This window comes from Mauremys mutica, chromosome 13, assembly GCF_020497125.1.
Source record: "Mauremys mutica isolate MM-2020 ecotype Southern chromosome 13, ASM2049712v1, whole genome shotgun sequence".
Taxonomy (NCBI): Eukaryota; Metazoa; Chordata; order Testudines; family Geoemydidae; genus Mauremys; species Mauremys mutica.
The window spans coordinates 8,618,616-8,646,012 of NC_059084.1; the positions used below are offsets into that span (position 1 = coordinate 8,618,616).

A 27,397-nucleotide genomic window follows, 5' to 3' on the forward strand; every position below is an offset into this window, starting at 1 on the left:
ATGCAAAGAAATGGCCATTATCATCCCACAGGTCTTTTCCACCTGATGTCATGGACGGACACTGTGAAAGCTGTTTCAAACAGCCTTGCTAAAGTGTTGCACGCCTGACTGTTCCACTTCTGGGTCAGCCACTGCCAACCATGATGAATTACAAGGTGGTTTTTAAGATGCAGGGCTAGAATGAGATAACCAAACCATTTTCCCTCATAACCCGAGACAGGATTTGAAGCTGTCATGGGTTTCTGATAATTAATACGACTACTCAGCACTTTACTTCTGCAAAGCACGGTATAGGCATGAACTTAGTGCATTTCTGATCTGAAGAGCTAGTGCAAGAACACAATGAACAAGCCAGACCTCATTAAAAGAGAACACATGAACTGATGAAGCACAGAACATTGACCAAACCCAGGTAGTGTATCACATGCTGAAACACATCACCTGAAAGATGTATTTGATATAACTGCACTAAAATATACACATGATCTATGAATACCAGTAGATTACCTGTTGAAATAGAAACATTTCTTATCACTTCAGGTACAATATATATTAAATAAAATATAGCACCTAGTAAATCATGTCAATATTAAATCAAGTTTGTTACACCTGTTGAACAACCCTCCCAAGCAACTGATTGAATTATCATGCACAGATAGTGCTGACAAGAGTACTGTACATTAGCGCTTCATTAACTAATGTGCCAAGTTCATATCTCAACTGCGTCAAAGTTAACATATGACATGGCATAGCTGATCTACCATTAAAAAGAAGATACCAAGAATCTGAACTTGAGAGTGCATGCCTTCCATTTTACAACGAATGCAGCCTTCTGGACATTACTTTGTCAAGTAATGCAAATTTATTTCAACCAGATGACAGTTGAATATATGAAATAGCAAGGCATCCGTTGCCCTTATCTCCTGCCTACCTGAGACAGAGGGTATGCGTACGGTAGTTCTGATAGGGTAATTCCAGCTCAGGTAGACATACCCACACTAGCTCTGATTGAGCTATCATGCTAAAAATAGTAATGCAGCCATGGCAGTGCAAGCAGCAGGTGCAAGCTAGCTGCCTACATATGATCCCATCTGAAATCCTGGGCACGTACTCGGGGCAGCTATCCCGTCCCACTGCTAGTGCTGCGGCAACTACAGATTGATCAGAGCAAGCATGGGTATGTTTTCCTGAGCTAAAAATTACATCTCCAGCCCCTGCCTAGACATACCCTATGAGTGTCACTATGTGAAAATGTCCCCTTCAGATTGATTGGGCTTTCTGTGGGATGTGCACACGATTAGAGGAAGTGATAAAGAAACCATTAAGTGTAAGATAGAGCCTTACAGAATATATTATGTCCAGAGGAGCGGGGGCTGGTAAAGATGATTAATCCACTTAGAGTTTCTACACAGGGAGTTAGTGCAGAATAGCTTTTGTGTTTCATATTCACATCCTAGAGACTTGGCACTAACTTTCCCAAGCCCTAAGATTGTTCGGTTTGGAAATGATTACTAAAGTGCAGTTCTGCATTGAAAAGTTACTATATAAAACTGGCTTTGTGGGGTTCCTTGTATCTCAGTGACTCAAGATCATACTGTATATACCCATTTGATAAGGAAAAATTAAATTAAAAAAAAGATTATATTTGTATCCCTAAATACATGCATGCACTCAAATGTTTAGCTCTGCAAAGTCATCCTAAGATCTGACTGGCAAGGTGGATTCTTTCTGGCTCAAATGTTAACAATAAAGAACTGCAGACTAATTGCTGCTCTCGCTTTCCCTTTGTCTTCAACCTCTGATCTCTCTCACATCTGTGCAACCTCATTTCTGTGCAGTAAAGATTGGGTTTTCACAGTGTTAAGATTTACAATTGTGCAACCAAATCTGAGAACAGTCGCACTCACACCTCTTTGAAAAGATGGCCTCTAATGCTTTCGTGTTACAACTGCATCATAATTACCTCTATTCTAAGCTGGATAAAGACAAGACTGATGTTTATTAGTTAGACTTAATGCAGAGTTAATGGGGCATTTATCAAAAAACAAAAAGCCTTCCACTCTGTCCTTTATGCCTCATACCAATGCAATAAATAAGTACATAAAATAACCCCCACCCTGTCTGTTCTTGTGTAGAAACAGACACGCTAAAACTTCATGCAGTTTTCAGTGATAACGTTAATTCTTTATTGAGCTGTGTCTTACAATTTATGTTTTTAAATGGCTGGTAAATGTTGCAGAATCATTAAAGGTTGGTTAACCTTCTCAGCCTAATTTTGTCTTACAAGATACTTAATTTAATCATCTCCCCATAGAAAAGGAATGAATCATTATGTGCAGACATGTAGTGATGACCATATTACATTAGATCTTCATTAACCCAAGTTAATAATGGCTTTGAACTGATGGAATCCTCCTCTTCCTCCTTATTTCCCCACCTCCCCCATTGCAAAGCTCATGTAGTGAATGCTCTACATACCAATGTTTGGTAGAAGAATAAAGTGATCACTGATGGAAAGTTCATGCTTTAAAAGTGGCACAAAATTTGTAATACTCTCCTAAAACTGACAGTTTCTCATTTAAAAGCATCCTGATAATTGCTGTCTTATACTCCCTGGGTGAGATTCTCAAACCCTTACACATGTTGAATAGTAATATACTCTTCAAACAATACCATTCATTCCAAGGAAACCTCTTGCAGAATAAGATATGGCTCGGAGAATAAGGACGGCAAAAACTGGTCCTATATTTGTACATACCGGGATCCCAAACCTGAATATGTTCTCTGGGTGCTACAGTTATATGAATACTTCTCCTCCGTTTACAATAATAACTTTTAAATATTGCTTCAGTGTTGAAGGCAGCAACCATCTGAAAATCTCAGGTTCCAGGCTGAATCAGTCCATTGTCCATCTTGAACTTGTGTATGAAAATTGCACTTTGCCTTTGTTCTCCTCTTCTTGATGATTTCATTGTGATTCCAGCAAGAAGTGAAATGGACAAGACTCTTGTTCTGAGAAGCAACTTGTCAAATTCTGCCAGTTTGCAGGACAAGAGCATGATTTTCATCCAGCCTCCATGCTGAGGGACAGATTCTTAATGTAAACAAAAGGCACCAATGGAGCCACAACAACTCACAGAGAATCTGGCATTGGCATTTTAGGTCCACTGAAGCTCTTGTTTTGGAGGGCTGATATTCTTTTAAACCAACAAGGGAATAGTTGAAAGCAGAAAACATGCTTATACAGTGGTAGGACATTTTGGGCCTTGCCACTTTTAACCATGATCCTTTACAACTGAAATAAGTGCACGAGTTACACTGGTTACTGCACATTACGGCTGTGACCAGCTGTGTTTGATACACCAAAATTCAGGTCCTTCATGAAGCATTGTAGAACCTGAGAACAACCTGTAGAGGGGTGGACCACCTGCTCCAGCCTGGAAGGTGCTGGAAAAGCCCTGCAGAGGGCTGGGGCTGGGCAAGGTAAAACTCTGGCTGATTGGGGGAAGTGGCTGCAGCTGGGGCCATGCCCCAAACTGAGCAACAGGGCCTTATAAGAAGGCCAGGGAAGCCAGAAGGAGGAGGCTCCCTCTGCCTGTAGAGGGAGAAGGGCCTGGTTGCAGGGAGCTGGACATAGGGTACCAGAGTGGAGCAGGGCTGGGGAAAGGCAGAGGAGCTGGGGAGCTCCTGCCTGGAAAACCCCAGGCTGCGGCCTAGCATATGGCCAAGAGGTCCTGGGGGTTGCAGAGGGCAGCCCAGGGGTAGGCCAAGGCAGCAGGTCCAAACCCAACCTTGCCAGTGATGAGTAGGCTGATACTGCAGCCTGCCCCAGGACGCAGGGGCTAGACAATGACTGGCAGTAGCCATATACTGAGGCAAGGTGGGAATAGTGGGTGGGGGTTCCCCTGGGTTGGGGGAGACCCAAAGAGAAAGGGGTTACTGCTTGGGGGGAGCACCCCAGCTAACAGGGCACCGGGGTCCTGGGAGGGACACGGGGGCCAGAGGACAGGCGGATCACCGGCTTGCAGAGGGCCCTCTGGAGCTGGAAGAGCTAATTCCCGGAAGTCACCAGCAGGAGGTGCCGCAGGGGTGAGTCAGCCCGTCTACACAACCCCAAACATATGACTATGAAACAATAATACCTCTTATACAGCACTTTTTAATCAGAAGATATTTTTAGAAGATGTTTTACAAGGTTGATCACTGATCATATCCCCATTTTACAGATGGGGAAACTGAGACACAGAATGGAGAAGCAACTAAGTCATCTAGAAGAAGAGCTGGGAATAGGACCCAGATCTCCTGAGTCCAGTCTGGTACTTTCTCCACTTGGAGTTAACAACGTATAAAATCAAATCAGAATCAGAATAGCCCTGGCTAAACTAAGCATTATATTTTGACCTAGAGACCCTCATGAGTTTGAAACTTTCTCAGGTGAAGGAACAGGAGTCTTGTCATTGATGTCAGTGGGGCCAGGATTTCACTCCTTGTATTTTGTCAGCTAAGGACGAGGGGGGCAAAAACTAAAACCATGATCACTCAAAGCTTTAAACATAGGAAAGGACGACAGACACGAGTGCAGAGCCGTAGCCTGCGAGAAGGAGAAGGAAACAAAATAAACCTACTATTTTAGTCAAATAGGGAGAGGCAAGACTTGGAAGCCGCTGAAATGCCAGAATAACTATTTTCAAATCAACGAAGTATTGTCTGGATAATCAATGTAATGAATGAAGAATAGGGAGAGCTGTCATAACTAAATGGAGAAGTAGTGAAGATGATAGAAGAGGCAATTTAGAAGATATGAACTTGAGGCCAGCCTAGAGACAACCGCTGTAGTATCTAAGACTAAAGCTCAACTGCGCACAAAAAATGGATTAAATAGATGATAAAAAGCCATTTTTACATTCTCATTACCCCAAATGCAAAATGAGAATCAGACCCACAAAATTTATGCAGTAGTGTCATCAAAATAAATAAATAGTGTCAACTAAATGAACAAGTGCAAGGCATGGAGATGAGACAGATGCTTGAAATTCTGTTGCAGATGTAATAAATTGCAAATATGTCTAATCTAAATTGTATCCTGCATCACATAGACAGAAAAGTAAAGTAGAAGCAGCACTTCTCTTTCAGATGCCGCTCCCTGGGGAGTAGCTGCTAGCTCCTGGCATGCGCTTTTACCATTATTTTTTTGTAATCAATGGCATATTTTGACCTTTCAAGCAATTAACCTAATTCACAGAGGATGTCACTCCCTAATTACTGGAGACATCAGATTGTCAACCTCAAACAAGGCACAAAGAGACAACCTAATGTGAATAAAGAGAACAAGTGGGTCTAGAGAGATGATAGAAAAAATCAGAAAGGGGGCTGTCATCTGGAACTGAAGAACAAAATAAATATCTTGGGGAAAAAAACTAATGAATGCACTGAGTACAAATCACACGGAGGTATAGCCAGATTTGAGGTTAACTCTTGTATGATTTGGGAATGTAGTCTGCAGCCTAGTGAGACTGAAAGCACCACAGAGAAGTTATATGAAGTAAAACCCGAAGACAGGCAAAACAGACTTCAGTACAAATGGATGAGCCTCAGCTTATGAGGCAGTTTAGTAAATGTAACCTCTTGCTTCTCACAGTAAATTCCAAAAAGTGGAATAAGAGAGATTTAGGACAAAATATTCAAAACTGTAGGCACCAACACAATTTGCATAAAAGCATGAATGTATTTACATGCCTAATTTACACACACATATATTGCCCAGCTATAACTGTGCATGCAAACAGAAATAAAGATGTCCGATGGCAAATGCATATGCAAATAGTGAAATTATGCAAACATTTCTCTACAAAATCTGGGCCTCCACACACACTGCACAATACCATTGTGTATCTTGAATTTTCACTGAGAAAGTGGTCTATACAATTATAACATATAGTTTCATAATTTCCAAAACAGAATTAAAAAGTGTTAGGCTTTTTTCATGACAGAGTGGAAATTAAAGTGCACAGCAGAAAATCTATCCACATTTCTCTGCAGAATTGAGCTATGAGAGAGGCCATTAATGCAACTAAAAAACAAAATATACAATGATGGTACTTAATATTCAACAGATTGAGAACTGGAAGAATGTATCAGGGCAACTGCACCAATGTTTTCCCTCCATGGTCCATCAAGAGCTCCCAGTCCCTATCTCTCTTGCTCCTGACTGGAGTTTTCCCCAACTGCACTGTTCAATACCTGCACTGTGATATTCTCAGCACGCCAGACTGCCTAAGCAGGCCAGTGTGTGTGCTTTACTTTCTCTCCAAAGGTTATGAACAGCTGTAATTGCCAGCAATCACAGCTTACCACGCATCTCTTTATAAGCAAGCACATTTATTCTTAAAGTGAAAGCATTACAGAGAAAACATGTTAAACATATTAAAAAAACCCCTACAAACATCCTAATAAGCTTACCAGAGATCACCTCCCAGTTCCAACAAGGGCTCAGTCCTTCAACCCACACAAAGGAGTTTTCTGTGGTTGCAAGCTTTCACAGCTTTAGCTCAGAAATGGCACACCAATGAATAGATAGTCTTTCCTTTATACAGCTTAGGCCTATGAGATTGGTCTCATGTAATAGGTGATCAGCAGACAAAAACAGTCTCCTTAGGGCATAGTTTCAAAAGACTGGATTTTTGCATAACCAGAGATGAGGGATTTGCATTAACCTCTCCTTAGGTATTTTCCAGGAACACATATATTGTCTGAAAAGACCATTCTTGTCTGGCACATTGTTCGATATAGTCCTTTGTTCATTCAGGCTTCTCATCACATCTCTCCCCTAGAGAAGTTGCATACAATCCTGGCCCAGAATAATATATAAACTTTGCATTTAGTACAGTAGACCCAAAGAGACAAACTTAAGACAATAAGGTTTTTCAAGGATATTGAAGGAAACTGCTGGATCTGTCACAGCAGCTGCACAGGATGTCTCCAGAAAAGATGCAAGATTTGTTTGACACCTGGTTCCATCTTTTCAAGCATATTTAGGTATTTTCATTTGCTGTAGTCTGATAAGACTTGATGATGCTAGGTGACCAGGTAGGGCCAAAGTTCACTGACTTCAATGCAGTTAGGTCAGCAGAAAATTTGTCCTTTAGTCTACAAGGGGAAACTGTGTAGACTGTGCATAGTTTTCTTGCACAATATGTTACAGACAGACAGACACACACACACACACACAACCAATGGCAGTTTCAACAAAGGACCAGATTCTTGATTGTTTTTGACTATTAACTACTTGCTGGAGGACCCCTGGAAGAATAGTTATAGCCTGGTTAGCATGATGCTTCACAACTCTCCACTGCTATCAACTTATTTGTTTCTATTCTTTTAAATAATGTGTCTTGATTATGTTTTCCCATAGGTATATGGTACATTATTTGTGGTTGTTTGATAAAAACATTGCAGTGGATGGGCTTCTGCATTGCTATAATTTATTTCCAGACTGGTCGCAGAAGACTATTTCAACCAATTTTTCTTTATATCAACTTGGCCATTTTCTTGGAGGGAAAAGTATCAGAGTTTTTGGATGTGGATTTTTTTCTTCTTGAGCCCTATAATTCACTGCATTGCTACTGGGACTGGCTGTTTCTATACTAAAAAATAAGTAAGCAAACTATTTCATAACTACCCAGTTTTGACACAAAATGGAAAGCAGTAAAATGTGGTTGCATATGAGCACTTTCTTATCTCAGACTGGTGCTTGGCTAACCAAAAGACTTGAAAGAAGATATTGTCTGTCCTAAATTTATGTGCAATGTGTCAAAGAGAGAAGAGGGTGGGTCGGATGAAGCCATTTTTAATAGTTTACAAAATGCAAGGATGAGATTAGCCTCTGTCCAAACTGAACAGACTGAGGCAGCATTAAGATATTTAAATCGGCTGTATGATGAACATAGTGATAATGCCTATGACTGAGAAAACTGCTGAATCATATTCTGTTAATAAGGCAATCAGATGAGTTTTTAAGTGTTATCCCTTTAAGGATGATGATACTTTTGCTATTTCTATGCTTTCCTAGCTCTAGTGCTGATTAGGAGGAAAATGCAATTAGAAAAACACACTCTCACGCAGGGTAGGATCCCCCACAAGATTTCACTGTATACATAGTAATGTGGAATTTGATCGTGAATGGTAATAATGACTGAAGTGAGTAAATCTGGGTCATGTTGAGAGAGGCAGATTCTTCTCTTGCTGCGTGACACTTAAATTGGATCCATTTTAGGTCTTTTTTTCATTTGGTAGAGAACAGGCTTAGATTTTTAAGGGTACAGGTATCATTAATTTTGTCCACAACTAATGAGAATAATACTCCACAATTTCAAGAGTCAAAGAAGCAGCTTATATGTTTGAGACACTTTCATCATATTTCTGCCTCTACACCCACTCACCCCACACATGTGCTTTGACATACAGTTTCAAGTATAAGTCTCTCTTTCACTGTGGATCAGATCCTCAGTTGTGTCATTCACTGTAGTTCCACTGAAATCAATATATCAATTTACATATGACGAAGACCTGGCCCTATATAGTCACATATACACATTGATGTTGGGATGTGGTAAGTGGTAACCCACTGTTTCCAGTTCATGAGTATGCTATGATTCTTTGACTTGTATTTTTCTGAATACTCCTCATTTACTAAGGCTCTGATAGGACAAAGCACTTGTAGATGTGCTTAACTTTAAGCACATATTTAAGTTCATCCTCATTCAGCAAATTACTTAAGCAAGTCTGATTGGCTTAAGCAAGATTTAAGCACACATTTAAGTGCCTTGCTGAATCAAGGCCTTAAATGAAGAATAACGAAAATGATTTGCCTCCAAGCTTGTAAAACAACAGTGACTGTATTAAAGTTGTGATTATTAGCTTCAACATAGTGGTTTTTGGATTAATTCAAATTCAAAAGGGAAGGAAGTGTTTTTCACTTACTGGCTCCTGCCAGCATTTAAAAATGATGGTTCTTATTGCCACTGACTCTGGAACTTTACCTTTGCCATTTTCATTTCCTCTCTCACAACAATTTTACCACCTACGGCACTCCCCCCACTTGTAATTTAAGTGGAAATACAACCTTCAGGATGATGAGCATCTCTTTGCTAACTGTGCTATCAGGTGAATGAGAGGAAAGAGCCAGGAATTCAGAACCTCAGTGCTTCATACAAGTCTATGTATAAATGCAACTCTATGCCTTAAAGGATTAATTTCACAAGCCTTAAATTGCAGTTTAATTTGAAAACTAATTCAGCCCCATAATTGGCTTTTCTGTTCAAATCATTGAGGCTAAAGATTTAAATTCTTAATATTCAGATGACTTTCAAGTATCTCGCCCCATCTGTGCATTAGTCCATGGTGTTAATCTCTCAAGGGAATCTCTGCTAGCATAGAAATAAAATAAATAAACAAACAACTGGGGCACTAATAGCATAAGCTGCTTTAAAAAAATCCCTGCTATTATACAGAATATTTATTTTTATGAGATTTCTTTAACTCAATTTGCTACATGTAGATTTTGCTCCCAGCTATTTAATTTTTTAGGTGACATCAATATCAAGAATCACACTATCAGAACTGCATGGAGTTAGGGGGAGGCAGCGAATTTTAATTACAACATTTTTCACTTAAGGAGTATCAATTATAATGTTCCGTTCCTTTGGAGGTTTACCCATGACGCTTAGAGCTTCTTCCAGTTCATTCAGGAGTAAGAAACTGGTGTCAACTCTGCCCTTCAGCTTAACAATGTGCTAAAAAATCAAATGAAGAATAGGGAGAGGTGAAATTCTGGCATCATGGAAGTCAATAGGAGTTTTGTTATGGACTTCAGAGGGTCCACTATTTCACCTAGGCCCTAGGTGGGGGGAGTTAAGGGATGGGTTAATATTAAAATGCCTCCCACATAGAGCTAGTAGGAAATCTTCCAATTGAAGGTTCTTCCAGAGGCAAATGTCAATTTGTCAAAAGTGAAACTTTTTTTTTTTTTACAAAATTTTGACAAAATTTCATTATGAAAAAACAAAAACAAAAAGCTGCTGGAGTGAAGCATTTGGATAAGGTTGGTACTTGTTAGATCTTTTTGGAGCAGAATGTTGGAGCAGAATGTTTTGATTTCCCATTTCAAAACATCTTTTCATTTCAATTTTTTAAAATATTATATTATATAATATAATATGTAAAGTCAAAATTGGAACGAAACATTTAGATTTTATCAAAACACAACATTCCGATCACACTGAAATTAAACTTTTGCCACAATTCCATTTCATGGGAAATTTCATTTTTTTGTTTTGTTTTCATTCTATTTTGGAAGGGAAAAAAATTCAAAATCACAGAATTTCCCACGAAATGGAAAATCCAATTCCCAGCCAATGTTACTCTCACAAGATATCCTTAGGATCCCGCAATCCTGTACAAGAACTGCTGTAAAACTCTAGTAGCTAAAGTTTGTGTCAGGCAGTAACTGGTAAAAATATTTGCAAGAGGATTCTGTGAAGCATGGGAAGAAGAAGAAGAAGGATTTTTTCCCCTGGCTATTACCCAGTAAGCTAGTTTGCCCTGGTTCACAGAAATAAGCTTTAAAGGTACAAGAGAATTCATGCAGCACGTACTACATTCAGAAAAGAAGCTGTGCAATCCATACAGCTTTATCAGCTCTTGAAAGGAAAGTTCTACAGTTATGAGGAACTAGAACTTCGCTGATTAAGGCTGCCGGAGGGACCAGGGGAATTTCAGCGCTAGCTTGCAGCAGCATTTTTTAAACTTAGCTGTGTTCTTCACATAGAGGCAAAGTTCAAAGAAGCAGAACATTATTCAATGCGAGTAAAACATGGCCTTTTAAGATATACTTTCAAACAGTGGTGCATTAAATCAAAAACAACTTGAGTGTCTGTGTGTGTGTGGGGGAGATGATTCTGTGGGGAAAAATATCACACATAACTATTCATGTTCTGTGTTTGTTTGGAAGGCCCTGCATTTTAAAAACTAAAGGGTTCATCTGCATACCCTTAGACTAAATAAACTAGAAACAGCAAGGAAGAATTTATTGCAAAGTATCAAAGAAGGGAAAAGAGATACATTTCAATACAGCATCTAGCACACATTTGGGGATTGTATAAGGACCAGAGAGTGACACCCCTATTCATACAGAGTAGTACATTACTCTGCAAGGGGTAATTCCATTAATTTCAAGGGGACTACTCATGGCATATGGTACTATTCAATATAAGGAGAACAGAATCTTACTCAATGATAATAATAGATTATAATTAATAATACAGCATTCCTGTCCAGGTCTGATTACAGTGGTGGCTGGCACCCCTGACAGTACATTCGCTGGAAACTTGGGCAGTCTGTTGGACTCAGAGTGCCATGAATTTCATTAAGATCTGTTCAACAAAAATCAGTTTGGACCGTCTTTGAATAAGTCTCTCCATCCTTCTGTACCTGCCTTCTCCTGGCTCTTGGTCGGTCTAGATGGCCAAGGAAGGCTATTTCTATGTTTTAAGGATGTGTAAGTTTTAAACCTGGGGTGACACACAGGGAGAACTAGCCACATCGCATATTGGCAATTCACCCACCCATCTGCATTCCCATCACCATGAAGCTCAGCACCTTCTTTTGGATCCTTGGCACAGAACTCTTCAGGCCATCTTTTGACTGGACCTCCACCACTCACAGCAAAGGCCAGGCACAGTTTGCAGTGCCTGGGCTCTCCTGACCATAGGGAATGTTCCCTCCTGCTTGTCTCACCAGGGGCAATAGCTACCCCACATGTGACAGGGAGTAAGCAAACGCTAGCTCCTCCTCACTCTGCTCACTGGAGCTTGCTGGCTGTTGAGAAGGGAGCATGCTGCACTTGGCAACTCTGTATATGCTGCAGCATCCTCCTGAGGCACAATCCCTTCTGCAGCTCCCCCTGGGCTGGGGCAGCTCCACTCTGCCCCTTACTCAGGGATGTGCTGTAACGGCACACCAGAGTTGTTTGTTGTCACTTCAGAGGTGATCCGCTCTAGTGATCCTGTTAATCAGCCTCACAGGGGCTTTCCCTTGTATTTCAAGGTCACTGTGCTCTGCTCATCTGCATATATTTTATTCTCGCTGGGAAATTTCCATTGGTCAGATCTTGAGTTCTTTACTATTTTCACTTGAGCAAAATTTCCACTAAGTTCAACAGGACTTTGGCCCATGGTAGTGGTTGCTATTAAAGTCAACGTTTATCCAGGATACTACAGTTACTTTCCTAAGTAGCAAGTGTCAGAAAGAGTAATCAAGGGGCTAGTCAGAGATGAATAGTCAAAGTCCTGAGAAGGAGTTCAATAGGAGTGAAATGTGCCTTTTATGGCAATGAATGCTGATCTGCTATATCACATAAGACTTTTTTTTTCAGCTTGCTTGAAGCAGAACTGTGTGAGTCTAAACATATTATGTAATAAACTGCTGAATCAATAGTGAACATATTTTGCCTTTTGTTTTCCGTAGGAATATTTGTTATACCTTTCATTTGTCGATCGTTGTGATGAATAATTAGCAATCCTGGCTGCAGTTTTTTTGCATTTATGAAGATCTAGTGTCGTACTCTCTTATTACTGTAATGTCCTGATATAATTTGAGTGAAAAAGTATGTTTTCAAGTCTCTGGGAGCTTCATGCTTAGCTAAATAAGCGGTGTACTTCATTTTAGCTATATATATGTCTCCAAACAAAACAGTGATGCCCTGGTTTGAAGTGGGTGAGGAGTGTACAGGTTCCACAACCTAACTCTATGACCTCTCCATCATTATCTCAAAGACATAATCTCACAATTATTGACATGTTTCGCAGACACCCAAGTCCCCAGATGGGTTTACAGAGGCAAGGAACAGGAATTCAATAACTATTACAAACCTTTAAAAGAATACTGATTAAACAAGAAAGGAGGGAAAACAAATACATCAAAGGCTAATGTAATTGCTTTTGAATAAAACAGACTGCTTCCCATTTACCTGCCTTAAAGGCAGGCATACTGGACTGGGATTCAGAATACCAAAAATCACTGGTATAACCAGAGGCACAAGTATTTTGTAGTCCTATTCTGATTTAATGGCTTATAGGCTTATCTGGATTTCAAACAAGAAAGGGCTGCAATTTATTCCTTCCCTCATCCTGATGAGCAGAGCTAGTTAAACATTTGGGAACACTTTCAATATTGATTTGTTTTAGAATAAGATGTGGGAAGTCTGATTTGTTATGGAAATGTCATGAGCATCATGGCTTATTTCAATCAGCACTTCAGATCTTGATAACTTGTATGTGGAAGCCCCTTGTATGTGGCCTTAGTGTAACTGAGGGGGGAAAAACCTTCTCTGTGAAAGAGTCATTAGAATGATCAGTTCAGTTTCTTTACAGCCCAACTCTGAGGATCAGAATCTGGATGAGAACTTTGAAGCTTTGGTGCATCTCTACCGCAAACATACCAAGAGGGAAGCTATGTAATGTTCTTTCCTCAAGAAATAATGTCACACTTTGTCCCCATGACATGTCACCACAAGAGCCATTCTTCACACTGCTGAAAGACAATCAATCAGGATTGCAATTCACCTTGTTAAAAACAGTGGTCTCCGGAGACTTCTCTATGACAACTACCTCAGGCAGCAGAGAAGTAATGATAAATGTTTGCTGACACAAACCAAAAGTCATGTGATGTTTAACCCTTCTACATGTAAACAACTGAAGATAAATTTATTCGGGGGGGGGGATCTCATTAAGGCTTTAGGAGCGTTGTATTTTATAGCAGTTTACCTAAAAATAGTGGCAATAGTTTTCACAACACAATCTCCACTTCTTCATTAAATAATGAATACATTCATATTGGTTATATTCAGCAATAAGCTAAAGCAAACCATTTACCATCTTGTAAACTGCCTATTTATGCTCTACCCCCAATAATGAATCAACAGTATATTTGGAAGGGAAATGTTAAAAAAGGTTACATTTTTCCAAAGACTTCTTAAATGTGCTAATGTTTGCACCATTACCTCAACTGTATACACAAATTAGGTACTCACCAATTTTGCATGAGAACTTGCACACTTAATTTTTTTGAAAATCTGGTCTCAGATCCCTGCATAATTCACGCTCAGCAGAAAAAACATGGTACGAGAGCAGACACCATGAAGTCAGTGGGAACCTTGTAATTTAGTACAATGATTTTTGGATCAAGTCCCATATGAGTAGTTTTTCCACAACTCGGGACACAGATCTTATTGGACTCATTACGTTTCAGTCAGCCAGATCTACAGTATTTCAAGCATACAGTCAGGTAAAAGTCAAGGTCACTGCAGGGTTTGCTTTTCTTTTTAGGATTCTATCATTATTACTGTACTGATTACATATTACTGTAGAACACTGCAAATGTAACAAACATTCGAGACAGGCAACACCAGGTTTGATTTTACAAAGCGTCAGCAGTTGCTTTTGCAAATAAAACTTCCAAGTAGTGTGATTTGGATGCAGCTCCCATTTTATCCAACTCACACCTCCTCCCCTTCAACGTTTATGGTAGTTCAGCTAAATTGTTCAAGTTTTCACCAATATTTTACAAAAAAACAACAATCCCTGAGCATCAAGAGGAGTCATGGAACATGTGATTAAACCAACTTGTGCTTTATATTTGAAGACTTAGACTTATCATAAGAGCTCTTCCAACTCTACCTGGTTTAGATCCTTCATCAACAGATCCATTATAGACTTGGTTTATAAACTCAGGCCTGTTGTCATTCATATCAATCACATAGATGTAGAGGTCAATGGGGTTCTCCACCTTGTTTCCATTCATATCCACTGCATGAGCCCTCAGCTGGAAATAAACACAGTGGAAGCATAATGTCAGTGACAGAATTCGTTGGATGAAAGATAGAGTTTGGTCAGCGTTGACTTCAGCATTTAAATTCTTTCCAAAAATTAAACTATAGGAATGCCATTTTTCCAGTAGAAACCAAATATCTGGTTTTCATCTGGGTGCTGCAGGATACATAACGTTTCACATGGGCCCAATATTAAAAATCATTTTCAAATAATAATAGTAAATAGAAACGCAAATAATTTTATCAGCTAAAAGAAACATTTCCTCCACGGCTAACAAATCACTACTTTTAAGTAGTTTAAGAAAAGTAGTAATTGTTGCTTGGCAATCTCCAAAGACTAAGTTTTGCTTAATGTTACTAATACCATGATGACATGGGTTTATTTTGCACTGGTCACAAGAACTTCAGCAATGTACCATGGAATCTCACATTGCTTTGTGGCCACAATGACATGTGGTAATTAATAAGTGAAGAGATCTCATAATTGTTGATTCTATTGTTATTATCATTATTTGTATTCTGTAGCACCCAAAGAGCACTAGTTATGTACAGCAACCATGGTCCTAGGTGTGATACAAACACTGAACAAAAAGATGGTCCCTGCCCAATGCTTATTCAATTTCTCCACAGGGGAGACCCATGTATAGTTAAGAATGGGAAACCTGTCTCAACATTAACTACAGCATCAGTGATGCAACATTATACTAGCCAGCACTGTACTGCTGAGTTCTCAGTTAAAATGGTACTGGGACCCCATCTTATTAGAACTAACTATTGATAATAATGCTGGAAACCGAGACCATCTGTTTTCAGAATAAAAGGGACAGATACAGCATGTCAAAATGAGTGATTAATAAAACAAAGCAATCAACAATACTCTGGAACAATCAGTAATCAGGTGAGAAAAAATGGATAGCTCCTTCATTATATGCAACAGATGGCTGCTCTAAATGGGTCGTGAGCTGAAGGTATTTATTGACGCTGGCTTGGAAGAAGGACTGGCTATGAAAGTCTTGTGTTGTGCCTGACTTAAGTTGACCAATGGAGAGACATCTGGCTCTGGGAGAGCACTGCAGCTTTAATTTTGTCACTTTCTCTCATTTCAGTACTAGTGAGCACTGCTGAATCCCTGCACTGACATAAAAATTAGAGGTTTCAGAGTAGCAGCCGTGTTAGTCTGTATCCGCAAAAAAAACAGGAGTACTTGTGGATGCATCCGAAGAAGTGAGCTTTAGCTCACGAAAGCTCATGCTAAAATAAATTTGTTAGTCTTTAAGGTGCCACAAGTACTCCTGTTTTTTTTGCGGATACAGACTAACACGGCTGCTACTCTGAAACCTGTCATTATGCAAGGCACTGCATTTAGCCGTATGGAGTGGAAATCCATCAACTTCATGAAAAAACTCGTACAGATACAGACTGACATCATCTTCCTTTCCATAAAAATTAGAGACAGTGTTCAAAACCTCAGGGGCAGATTCTGAAATACTGATGAATGAAGAATGAAAACGCCACATAAAAGGAGATTGGTGAAACTGCTGTCTAGAAAAACAGGACTGTCACTTTAACACCGGATACACAAGTAGGCTTGCCCAATCGGCCCTTAGTGAATTCCTCATATTATACCACCTGCTATCATGCTTTTCCCTACAAGATTCCTAATGCATAATGACCTAGATGTTGAGATGTGCTGGTATCTCCAGTTCCCATGCATTTCAATTGAAACTGCAGATGCTCAGCACTTCTAAAATTCAGGCCCAATGTGTCAAAGAAAGTATGTAGTTCTGATGCATAGCACGTAAGGGTGCTAATTGTATTAATATTGATTTCAGTCTTTTGCTTTTGCCGAGACTATGATTGATGGGATTTTACCGCTTTGTGTATGTTTTCCAAAGAAGGTTTAACGAACATAATCACGCTATATTTGATAGGCTGGACTGAGATTTAATCCAGGGAAGAGAGCAAACTGCCACACAGACTGAGGGTGGACATTTTTTTTTTTTTCAAAAAAAGGTTAAAAATCAATTTTTTTTAAATATTAAAAAGGCTGACTTCATTTTTAATACAGACTATCTCATTTGTGTTTCCTGATTCTTAGTGCTCTTAATATTTGCATTTCATGCCTACGTATAAACTGCTCTGACTTGTGTCAGCAGAGCTATCCTTCATTATGTCAGATGTAGCAATTCAATAACTTTTACAAGTCAAAGGTCAGATTGACTTTGAAAAAAAGTAATTCTGAGCTAAAATTAAAGTTATTATCTTCAAACTGAAGCCTCACTGGACTCCTTCTTGCTGCATTTTCAGGCGCGGAAACGGCTCTATTCAGAGATAAAGCAGAGTGCAAAGCCGGTATCTTTCTCTTTCAGATCTGGCTCCCCATCCCCCCAAATTTTAATTACATTTGATAGCTCTTGTTTGAAATCTCCAGGAGTAAGTAATTTCTCAGCACTGCACGTCTATCTTCTTGTCACACACATTTGCCCATGTACATATGCATATGTTACAGATTCACTCAAGAAAAAAATTCAATAAGCAAGACCGTAGTTATCTCACTAAACCTGCAGTGATACACACCCATGAGGCTCCCCTGCTCCATGGTAACATCAGCATTAGAGCCTCAAACCTGAATTCTGAAGGTGAGGACAGTACTTGAGAGTATGGACAGCTGAGCTCAGGCTTGCATGATGGATTGAATTTGGTGATACGCACCCTTTGATTTAACATGCAATCCAAACACAGAGCACCGCAGTCCCATTGCTGATCCCCCGGCACCCCTCCGGTTTGCATTGGTGACTAGGTGCCCTCACAGCTCCTCTTGTGTCATCCCCCTTGTGTGGTTGTTACTGCCTCCTTTCTGACCATTTTTTTCTCTCTCTCTCTCCCCCTCTTTTTTGCCTGTTTTCCTTGTCCTTTTTTGTGTATTTTTTAATTCTTTCTGTGCTCTTTTGGTTGTTCTCACCTGGCAATGACCTTCCTCCATATCCTTTTGTAGGCTATATGCGCCTTACCTGGGGGTCAGGACCATCTGCTAGCGTCAACTACAGTTGACATGAACTCCCTGGGAAAGAGATGCTCAGTCTAGCAGGCTGCTGTCTGAGTCTATAACAATGCACAACAAGAGTCACTCCTGGGGCTGGCTACATTAGAGTTCTTTGCAGGAGCAGGAGGGAAGGCAGGTGGCTTTCAAGAGGTCACCTGCAGCTTTGAGGCATGTTTAAAGAAGGGACAGGGTGGAGCAGATATTAGGGAGCTTTCCTTGCCCTCCTCCATCTTCTCTTCTGTCCTGCAATCCCTCCCACCCTCCACCCTCGAACTAGTGTGGAGCTCTCAAAATGGGAACACAGACATACCACATCACCATGAAGCCCAGCATATTTTAAATTTTCTTGCTCCACAAGTATATATGACTATGACTTATTTATTCAGTATGCATGATTTAGTCTCACACAGTGCTCAGCAGGCAGGGCAGCAATCAAGTTCCATCTGCTATATGATGGATGTTGTGATAAGACAACGGATGGGATTAGAAGTTGATACACTTAAGTGCTTTTTCATAGTATGCGAGCTGTTCAGGGGGGCCGGGCGAAGAAGGTGACTAAACAACCGTCATGTTTACTTCTGACAACTGGAACGGAGCACACTCAGATTCAGGAAGGGACTAAAGTCTTTTGGAACTGGAGAAACCATTGTTTGAAAAGCCAGTTACCACAGCCTTGGGTAGAAGAGAAGGTAGGAGCACACCAAAGCATTCAAATGAGAGACCATCAGGTGGAATTTCCATTGGGTTCTTGGAGGGGTATTTAGTAACCGTTTATTAAGGTTAAAATTAAACATTAAAGTTGTCGCAAAGTGAAGAGCATGGTCTTGGCTGAAGGTTAGAGAAATAATAAATAGGAACAATGGAAAATGTTGGAATCCAACAGCCATTGTATTGGATTCATAAATATAAATAAAGTCTAGCTAGTGGTCCAGATCCTCTGCTGGTGGAAGTAGTTATAGTTCCATTTTGTATCAGCCAAAGAGCTGGCCAGTCCCCTTGAACAAATATTTTTAAAAGTATGACAGTCTTCATTGACGTATTTAGGCAGCAGCTACCACTGGTCTCTGTGTTTTTTCCACAGACAATTTCTAGCGCAAATGTAGCTGTTCGCATACAAACGCTTCAGCATCATGATTATTGATGACACTGGAGGCTGATGCTATCTGAAGGTAGTTAGTCAAAGTCAACACAGTGAAATGTGTTAAATATAAATACTACTTCTGCACTAATACAATTAATATAAATATGTATGATCAATAAGTGACAGGTCTTTTTAAAAAATTAGGAATACAATTCTGTGCCTAATTTGCACACACTTTATCGTGATTAAACATGTAAATCAAGTTCTTATGGCACAAATGACCAGAATTACACATACGCTTTTGTAAACATGGTTCAAAATATTATTGCAATTAGTACTGGTTTCTCTAGGTCAAATTCCTTGTTTCTAATTGTCTTTTTGTCTCCCAGAGACAGGTGGGTGAGGTAATATCTTTTATTATACCAACGTCTGTTGGTGCAAAAGGCAAGCTTTCGAGCTACACAGACCCAAAGAAGAGCTCCATGTAAGCTTGCAAGTTTGTCTTTTTCACCAACAGAAGTTGGTCCAATAAAAGATATTCCCTCATCCCCCTTGTCTCTCTATTAACCTGGGACCAACATGGCTACAACACTGCAAATATTTTTTGTCTCCCACACAGTCTAAACGATTCCTGTCTCAGCCTGTAACCAATCTCCCCTTGTCCAGACATCTTTGACTGAATGATATTTCATAAAAGTGTTAATGGAAGCAAAGTGCTGGTTGGGACTATTCCAACCTATAACTGTATTTAAAAACAGGCATATAAATGAAGCATGTTAACTGAATATCGTTGCCTGACTGCTAAATATTACGTTTTATGGTGATGATGTTTTCTTAACAAAGCTTGAAAATACGTGAGAGACCAACCAGTCTGTTTGCCCATCACTACTGACTGCAGTTTGATAGGAAGTTCTGGCATCTGAAATAATCAGAAAAGCACCAGGAGGCACTGATTTGTCCCTGAGTGCAAGCACAGAGTCATCACCTACAACACAGAGAGCTGATGAGAACTCAGGTTGACCAGGGTCAAGAGAAGTGATCCAAATTAAACACTGATATCTCCTGAAAGTTATTTGGCACTGTTTAAAAACTGAGACACACAGACATCCATGTAACTGAGAACATACTGCTGCAACGAATCAGAGCCTTGGAAAATCCATCCCTCTGAAGCTCAAGAGAAATATTAAAAGCTGACAGGCGAGTTCTGCTTCAGAACTACCAAGATAATTAAAAATTGATACGGGCATCTCGGAAAAAAGGTGGGTTTCATCAGGCAAATGCTTCCTAATGTGGAGAATTAAAAGATGAGTGCTTTAGAAAGAGCAATCTTGATGCAATCAGGATAATTATACAAAAAAGTATACATGGAAAACATGGGAGTTAATGAAACAGAACTCTGGCATGTGTCCTCCCTAATTCTCAGGAAGATTTTTTTTATTGGCTTTTAGGTTATTTAGAAATAAAATAAACATGGACAGCATGTGATGCCAACAGAGGTGCTGAAAAGATTTAGCTCCAGGTGGGGCTGTAAAGAAATGGAGCTGCATATATCATACATAGCCATCACAGCTGAACTGCTAGCCTGTGGCACACAGAAGATAATCCAATATGTTACATGCTAAAAGCCCAAAGGCCAGATCTTTACCTGGTGTAGATCAGTATAGTTCCACTGATCTCAAGTGGATTTATACCAGCTGAAAATCTGGCCCCAGGACTCTACTATGTGAGCTAAGAAGAATCTTCATTAGGTATTAATAATACCCAGAGAATAACTGAGCTGTAAAATTCAGACCCAAACCTGAATCTGGATCCAAATTTTCCCAAAGTTCAGATGTGTCTGGATCCGAGGTCAGGCCTGTTTCTAGTAATATTGGTGCTTATTGGCAGGACCCTCAGATATGAGAAATTGGCATAAACCCACTCAGCTTCACTGGAGCCAAAGAGAAGCCAGCCATAGATGCCAGCAGGGGCAGAAGGAACCAAAGTAGGGACTGCTTTACTGCAGGGGAGGAGGAAACATGGGGTCCAGCCAGGGCCACTCCTCCCTCAGCATCTCCCTGGTCCCAGAACTGTGCACAGTAGCAGGGGCGCCAGAATAGAGAGGGCCAAGGGGCCATGACCCTCCCACTTTTCGCCACGGGCCCGGCTCCCTGTCCCTCCTCTTCCTCCGGAGGCCCCGCTCTCCAGCCAGGCTGGAAACTGGAGCCCGACCCGGGTAAGAGGGGCCTAGGGAGCCCTGGCAGCTGTGGGGAGCTGCGGACCCTCCACCTGCCCGAGGTGGGCTGGCCGGAGGGCAGCCCTTGGCCCATGTGCCCACCTCCTGGGCTCCCCACCCAACGCAGATGGAGGGTCCACTCTTACCACGGCCCGGCTGTGGATCTTTGGCCCTTGAGGCCCCACCCCCAGGCCAGCCCGGAAGCCAGAGCCGGGTTGGGGTAAGAGCCATGTGGGCAGTTGTGGGGAGTTGTGGACCCTCCACCTGCACTGGGCGGGGGACCTAGGGCTGCACTCAGCCCCCGCCCGCATCCTGGGCAGGTGGAGGGGCCCGGGCTCCCCGGCCTGGCTCCAGCTTGGCTGGGGGATGGGGCTTTGGGGGAAAGAGAAGAGGCCATGGAGGGGGCAAGGCCTCGTGCCCTCCGCCTCCTTTTAGAAAGAATCCATCACACCTGCACAGGAAACTTCCCCGCTCTGAGGGCACTAGGACCACACGCTGCCTCCCCTCCTCCCACAACATGTGGGGCGTGGCAGAAAACTACAGAGGGAAGCCAGCCAGACACACCCGCTGGTAGGGGCAGAAGCAGCCAAAGCAGGGACTGCTGGTCCTTTGGGAAACTTTCTCTAGTTTTGACTGGACTTTCTCTGCCCTGTGCTGATAGACTGTTCGCTTGAATCTTCCCCACCCCCTCCCTTTCAGTCTCTTCAACCGAGCTTCATTCCACACCTGCCCCCTTACCCTATTCTCCTCTGCCCACCCCCTTTCCTCCAATGCCCCATCTCCCTTCCGTTTTCCTCCCATTTAGCCTATCCTCTCCCCAGTATGCCCACCTAAAGGGAAAAATAAATCCTGCGTCTAACATGATGCTTGCGGCCATCACATTGCTTACTCTGCTGGGGGGGGGGTCACAGCTCTTCCCATACCCTATGTCTGTTGCCTACTTAGACTGTAAGCTCTTCAGAGACTCTTCAGACTCTTTTTGTTCTGAGTGTGTACAACACCAAGTGGAGTTCTGGGGCTCCTAGGAACCACAAGAATAGTAATGGAGCTATGCTGATTAACACCAGCTAAAGATCTGACCTCTGTCTTCATTGCTTAGTGAGAGAATCACGAACAGATCTAGTTATGTCCCATATAGGGAAGTCTTGCACATAAGCACCCGGTGTCTCTTCTGTCTTCCTGTAACTCTGGGACACTGGCCTCACCACAGTGTTTTGGGTTACCACTTTATATAAAGGTACATTTATAAATGGGTTACACAGGGTTAATAAATGCATAATCTATGGCTTAATAAATCACTAATCAATTGCTAAAAAGTCCAATAGGTCAAAAGTTTCTTTATAATTATCTATAAATACCTTCTTCTGATGTGCTTACCCCCATTTAAAACATAGAATCACAGAACCCTGGGATTAGAAGGGACTGCAAGTTTCATCTAGTCTAACCCCATGCTAAAATGCAGGATTTGTTGTGTCATATACTACTCCTGCCTGTAATAGGCTTATTATATCTACTAATCATTTATTAAGCCTTAATTTGGCTGTGGTTGTTTGGTTATGTCTAGGTCTCTTGCCTTCCAGAAAAGAGACTCCCATGAACGAGATTAAAAGAAGTCCTCATTGATTCCAGGTGTTAGAAATTAAAATTGTCTTTTGGGGAAGTGATACCAGTCACTTCATGGCAGCCTCTTCCAAGCTTTCCTGAAATTTCTGGTCTAAATATACTTATAGGATACATTTGTTATGTATTATGGATCACATAAGTCATTATTATGGGTGACTAAGTCATTTTTTTTGGCTCAGAGTGTCTTGTACTAGACATCATAATGGCTCCATCAAAGGGGTTAGCTGGTGAATTATATCAACTGAGCTATTATAACGACCCAGCAGCATTGAAAAAATATCGAAAACACTGAAGCGACATAGGCTCTATCTCAAATATTCCTTTTTCAAAATAATCCTCTTCATTATTTTCACGGGGCACAGCAGACAAAATAATTGTTCTTCTTCACAGAGGATAAAATAATTTTGCTTCAGATTCTTTTTTTCCCAGGGGAAATTTCTCTTTCCATCCAATTTAAGAGGTAATCTATTTTCTTTATCTCTCTACTCGTGGCCAGAAGCATTGTCACCCTGGTTAACTGGACACCTGATAAAGCTAACAAAGTGTGCATCTCTGACCGAGCAGTTAGGAATATGATAGCGGTGGAAGTAATCCAGACCACTGCATTGATAGTATAGCATCTCCAGCAATAACTATACCAAAGGATGTGTCCAATGCTGATACAAAGCAATCCATGAAACAACTTTTTGTAGCTGCTGTAGAAAAGAGCTAATGGATGGACGCAGGAAGTACTGAAGTTTTGTGCAACTGGCATGCAAGGAGTACTATCATTTTTTAATCAGTTTGTGTGACTATATTTACTATTTGGTTATACTTTGTAATACTTGTGACTGTAATTGTGTTGTAGATTATAATACAAAAACCAATTAAACTGTAATTACACTGCACATAGAACATTTTGTGAGACAGCAGAGTCTATGGAAGCATCTCTGGTGTTACTAATATTTATTAATTCCCTGGTATTTAATATTAGTCTATCTACCTACTTATGATCTCCTCACTGTACTGTCTGTGTCTGAACACCTCCAGAGGATTTAAAATGAAAAATGACTATAATTGTTACTGCATGTCCAACTGCAGTAATGAATCAGTAACTTCCTAGGACACCCTAATGTTGATATTGGTTTCTCACATTCTTTTAGGCCTGGTCTATACACAAACTTGACCAGCTCTCAGTTAAACCACTGCTACGCTATCAAGTTACATTGGCTAAACTACATCACTCAGGACTGTGAAAAATTTCACACCCTGTGTGATGCAGTTAAACTGACCTAAGCCCCAGTGTGGATATCGCTAGGTCAATGGAAGAATTCTTCTGTTGACTTAGCTAGTGCCTCTGGGAGAGATGGATTTACTGCAGCGACAGAAAACCTCCTGTTGCTGTAGTGTCTATCCTACAGCTGTGTCACAGCAGTTTTCTAGTGTAGATATGCGCTAAATCAGTGTAACATTGTGTGCGGACACTACATCAGTTTAAAGCAGGCTCAAGCTATGTGTTCACTAGAAACGCTATAGTGACACGGCTGCAGTGCTGTACACTACAGCGATAGAAGGGGTTCTTCCACTGGAGTAGCAAATCCACCTCTCAGAGAGGCGGAAGATGTTTACAATGGGGCTTAGGTTGGTTTAACCACATCACAAACAGCGTGACATTTTTCACAGCCCTACCCCCGGTGTAGACACAGCTAGATTGACGGAAGAATGCTTTGACCCATCACTCGGGGAGGTGGGGTTCCTACAGTGATGGAAAACCTCTTTCTGTTGCTCTACACTACCAGGCTTCAGTGGCAATAGCTCTGCTGCCTATTTAACAAGGGCCAACTGATATAAAGCACATTTAAAACAACACAGAGCGTCTACACATAAAGGGTATGTCTACACTAGAGCTGGAAGGTGTAAATTCCAGCTCAAGGAGACATATCCATGTCAATAGAACCAATGTGCTAAAAATAGAAGTGTAGCAGTAGCGAGTGGTGTGAGGAGATAGCTGCTTCAAGAGTGATGCTATCCAAGGTGCTAGGCATGTACTTGGGGAGGTTAGCCCCTCGCCCACTAGCACCACTATGGCAACATTTCTAATTTTAGGATGCTAGTTTGATCACAGCTAATGCAAGTCTGGCTCCTTGAACTGGAAATTACACCTTCCAGCTCCCATGTAGACATATACAAAATGCACCGATTTAACCAAATCAATGCGGAATCGCACCTTTAGTGAAAACCATGCAAATCTGTTATGAAAACCATGCCTTAGTCCTTTTCTCAGTCACACGGAAAGGAGTTGATCTGTGCAAAATATGTGATCAATAAATCCTGAACTGGGCAACACTCGCATGCTTTCTCATTTCCTCATAAACTGGAAATGCAAACCTGGGCCCTAATTCTGGGCAGACAAGTTGAATCCACAGTTCTACATCTAAATTGTACAAAAATTCAGTGATGAGGTGAAACCTGCTGAAATCTGGTAATTTTGATTGTTTTACTTTGACTTTGTGAGTTCAGACCCCAAACTCAGGGAAGGACCCAAATCTGTGTGTGTATTCTAGCTACAAAGTCCTTTTGCACTATTCTAGTGCAGAGGAGCTGTGGATTCGGTGATACATGTACAATGCATTAAAAAAAAAGATATTTTCATATTCTTACATGGTAGGAAGCTCTTTCTTCTCTGTCCATTGGACGTGTCACATACATTCTGCCAGACACGGGATCAATGCTGAAGACTTCCATAGGTGGCTGGTCAGCTCCTACTCCAGTGATGCTGTACCTAATATGGATCTCACTGTCCTTATCAGAACGAATCTGTATAAATAATTAAAGATAATCAGTAAGCTATGGACAATGGGTTAGTGACACTGATATTCATGCTATATAGTTAGGAGGACATTAAGGCCCAATCTTGCAAGCCTTCTACATGCAATGCTGTTAACTCTGATAGGAGATCTGAATACCCAGGGCCTGAAACTAGACTGCAGAAAAAAGATCCTTCATTTTTTTTTTCACTTTTGTTTACAATGATCCTTTGGAACCTAGAAAGCAGAACCGTGCAGAACCGACATTCTGGCCCTGATTCTCAGAAGTGCATCCGTTTGCATGCACAATTTATGCAATTGCACACGCATCCACGGTGATTAAATTATGTATGCAAATAATTAGGGCTGGGATTTTTTAGAGGAGTCTAATGGAGTTGGGCACCTAATTCCCTCAAGTTCTTTTGAAAATCTTAGCCTAGAATTCTAACAGGCTGACTAGGCATACAGACCCTACATTTTCAAAAGCAACTAGTGATTATAGGTACTTTAATTTGGGGGCATCTAAACTGAGACACCTTAAAGGGGGCCTGACTTTCACAAAGTGCCAAATTCTTGCCCTCTAAAAATCCAGCCCCTTTTAGGTGTCTGGAGCTGGGCATCTGTACATCACTAGACACCCACTAATCAATTTTGACAATTCTCTGTAATCACCAGGATTGCATTTCCAACCATTCTAACTGTGTATGTAAACACATGCATGCCATTCTGAAAACAGAAGCCTTTATTTCATTCCTAATACAAGCTTGTTGGCTTGTTAATGCAGGGTTACTAATGCCTGATGGACTGCTAGCGTTACATATAAACGTCTTCTTATGGAAAAGAGCATTACAGCATTGCTTTCAAAACCCATTCCTCCCAGCCTCCTTCCCACCTTGAGAAACACAAAAAAAAATCAGATATGACATGAAGAATTACATGAACTTTGGAAACAGATAAAAGAAAATAAAAAGGCAGGCTAAGATGTTACCCTAGCAACCTTGATTGTATTGCTTTAAATCTGAAGGTAATTTCTAGACCAGCCATTTAAAGAAGTTCTTGTAATGTCGGGCTATTTCTGAAGGAAAATGCAAGGTACAAGGTACAAATAAACAAACTACCAGCCCCCACACTGTCACAAACTGTCTTACAAGTGTCAACGTGAAAAACAGGCATTTATTTCTAGCCAGGTTTATGAATGCAATAAATTAGTGGGAACATCATATAAATCCATTTTATAGATGAGTGTACGTTAGTATCTTTTTGATATGGCGATGCATTTTCTGAAAAGTCTGCACACTCTGGAATACTATGGTGTAGGCACAAATAACTGAATTAAAAGAAGTTCCATTCTAGGTGAGGAAAGGTAGTTTCTGAAGGGGAGATGAGGGTTTGTTTATCAGATGCAGGAAATTGGGAGGGAGTGGCTACTATTCTGAAACCCTCCTTATGTGACCAATATATATGCATGCACTTCTTTCCATGGATTTCTTTCATTAGCATTAATGAGAGTTAAACTTTCTGTAAGTAAATCACTGCAGATCCAGGAAATGAAATATACTATGAGATACATATGAGTTATCAAGCTGTACTAAGAAAATCTATGAGATAATTATACTACATTGAGCAAAACAAATACACTGTGTTAAATCTTGCAAACATTTGGCAGTCACAGAGGTCCCCAGGATCCTCAGCGTTCTACCGTGCTAGGCACTGTATCAGTATGTATGAAGACCTGGTTAAAGTAATGTATACATTACATTACCAT

General features: G+C 40.8%; 1 protein-coding gene across 4 annotated transcripts in view; it reads right to left on the minus strand.

The window, feature by feature from the left end:
* Nucleotides 1-27,397, minus strand: part of CDH4 (cadherin 4) — a 627,456-nt gene that overhangs the window by 114,052 nt on the left and 486,007 nt on the right. For all 4 annotated transcript variants that reach the window (XM_044986659.1, XM_044986658.1, XM_044986660.1 and 1 more), the window contains 2 exons: nt 25,487-25,642; nt 14,733-14,877 (listed from right to left, as the gene is read on the minus strand). In XM_044986659.1, coding sequence (XP_044842594.1) covers nt 14,733-14,877; nt 25,487-25,642 — 301 coding nt within the window. The remainder of the gene's footprint in view (nt 1-14,732; nt 14,878-25,486; nt 25,643-27,397) is intronic.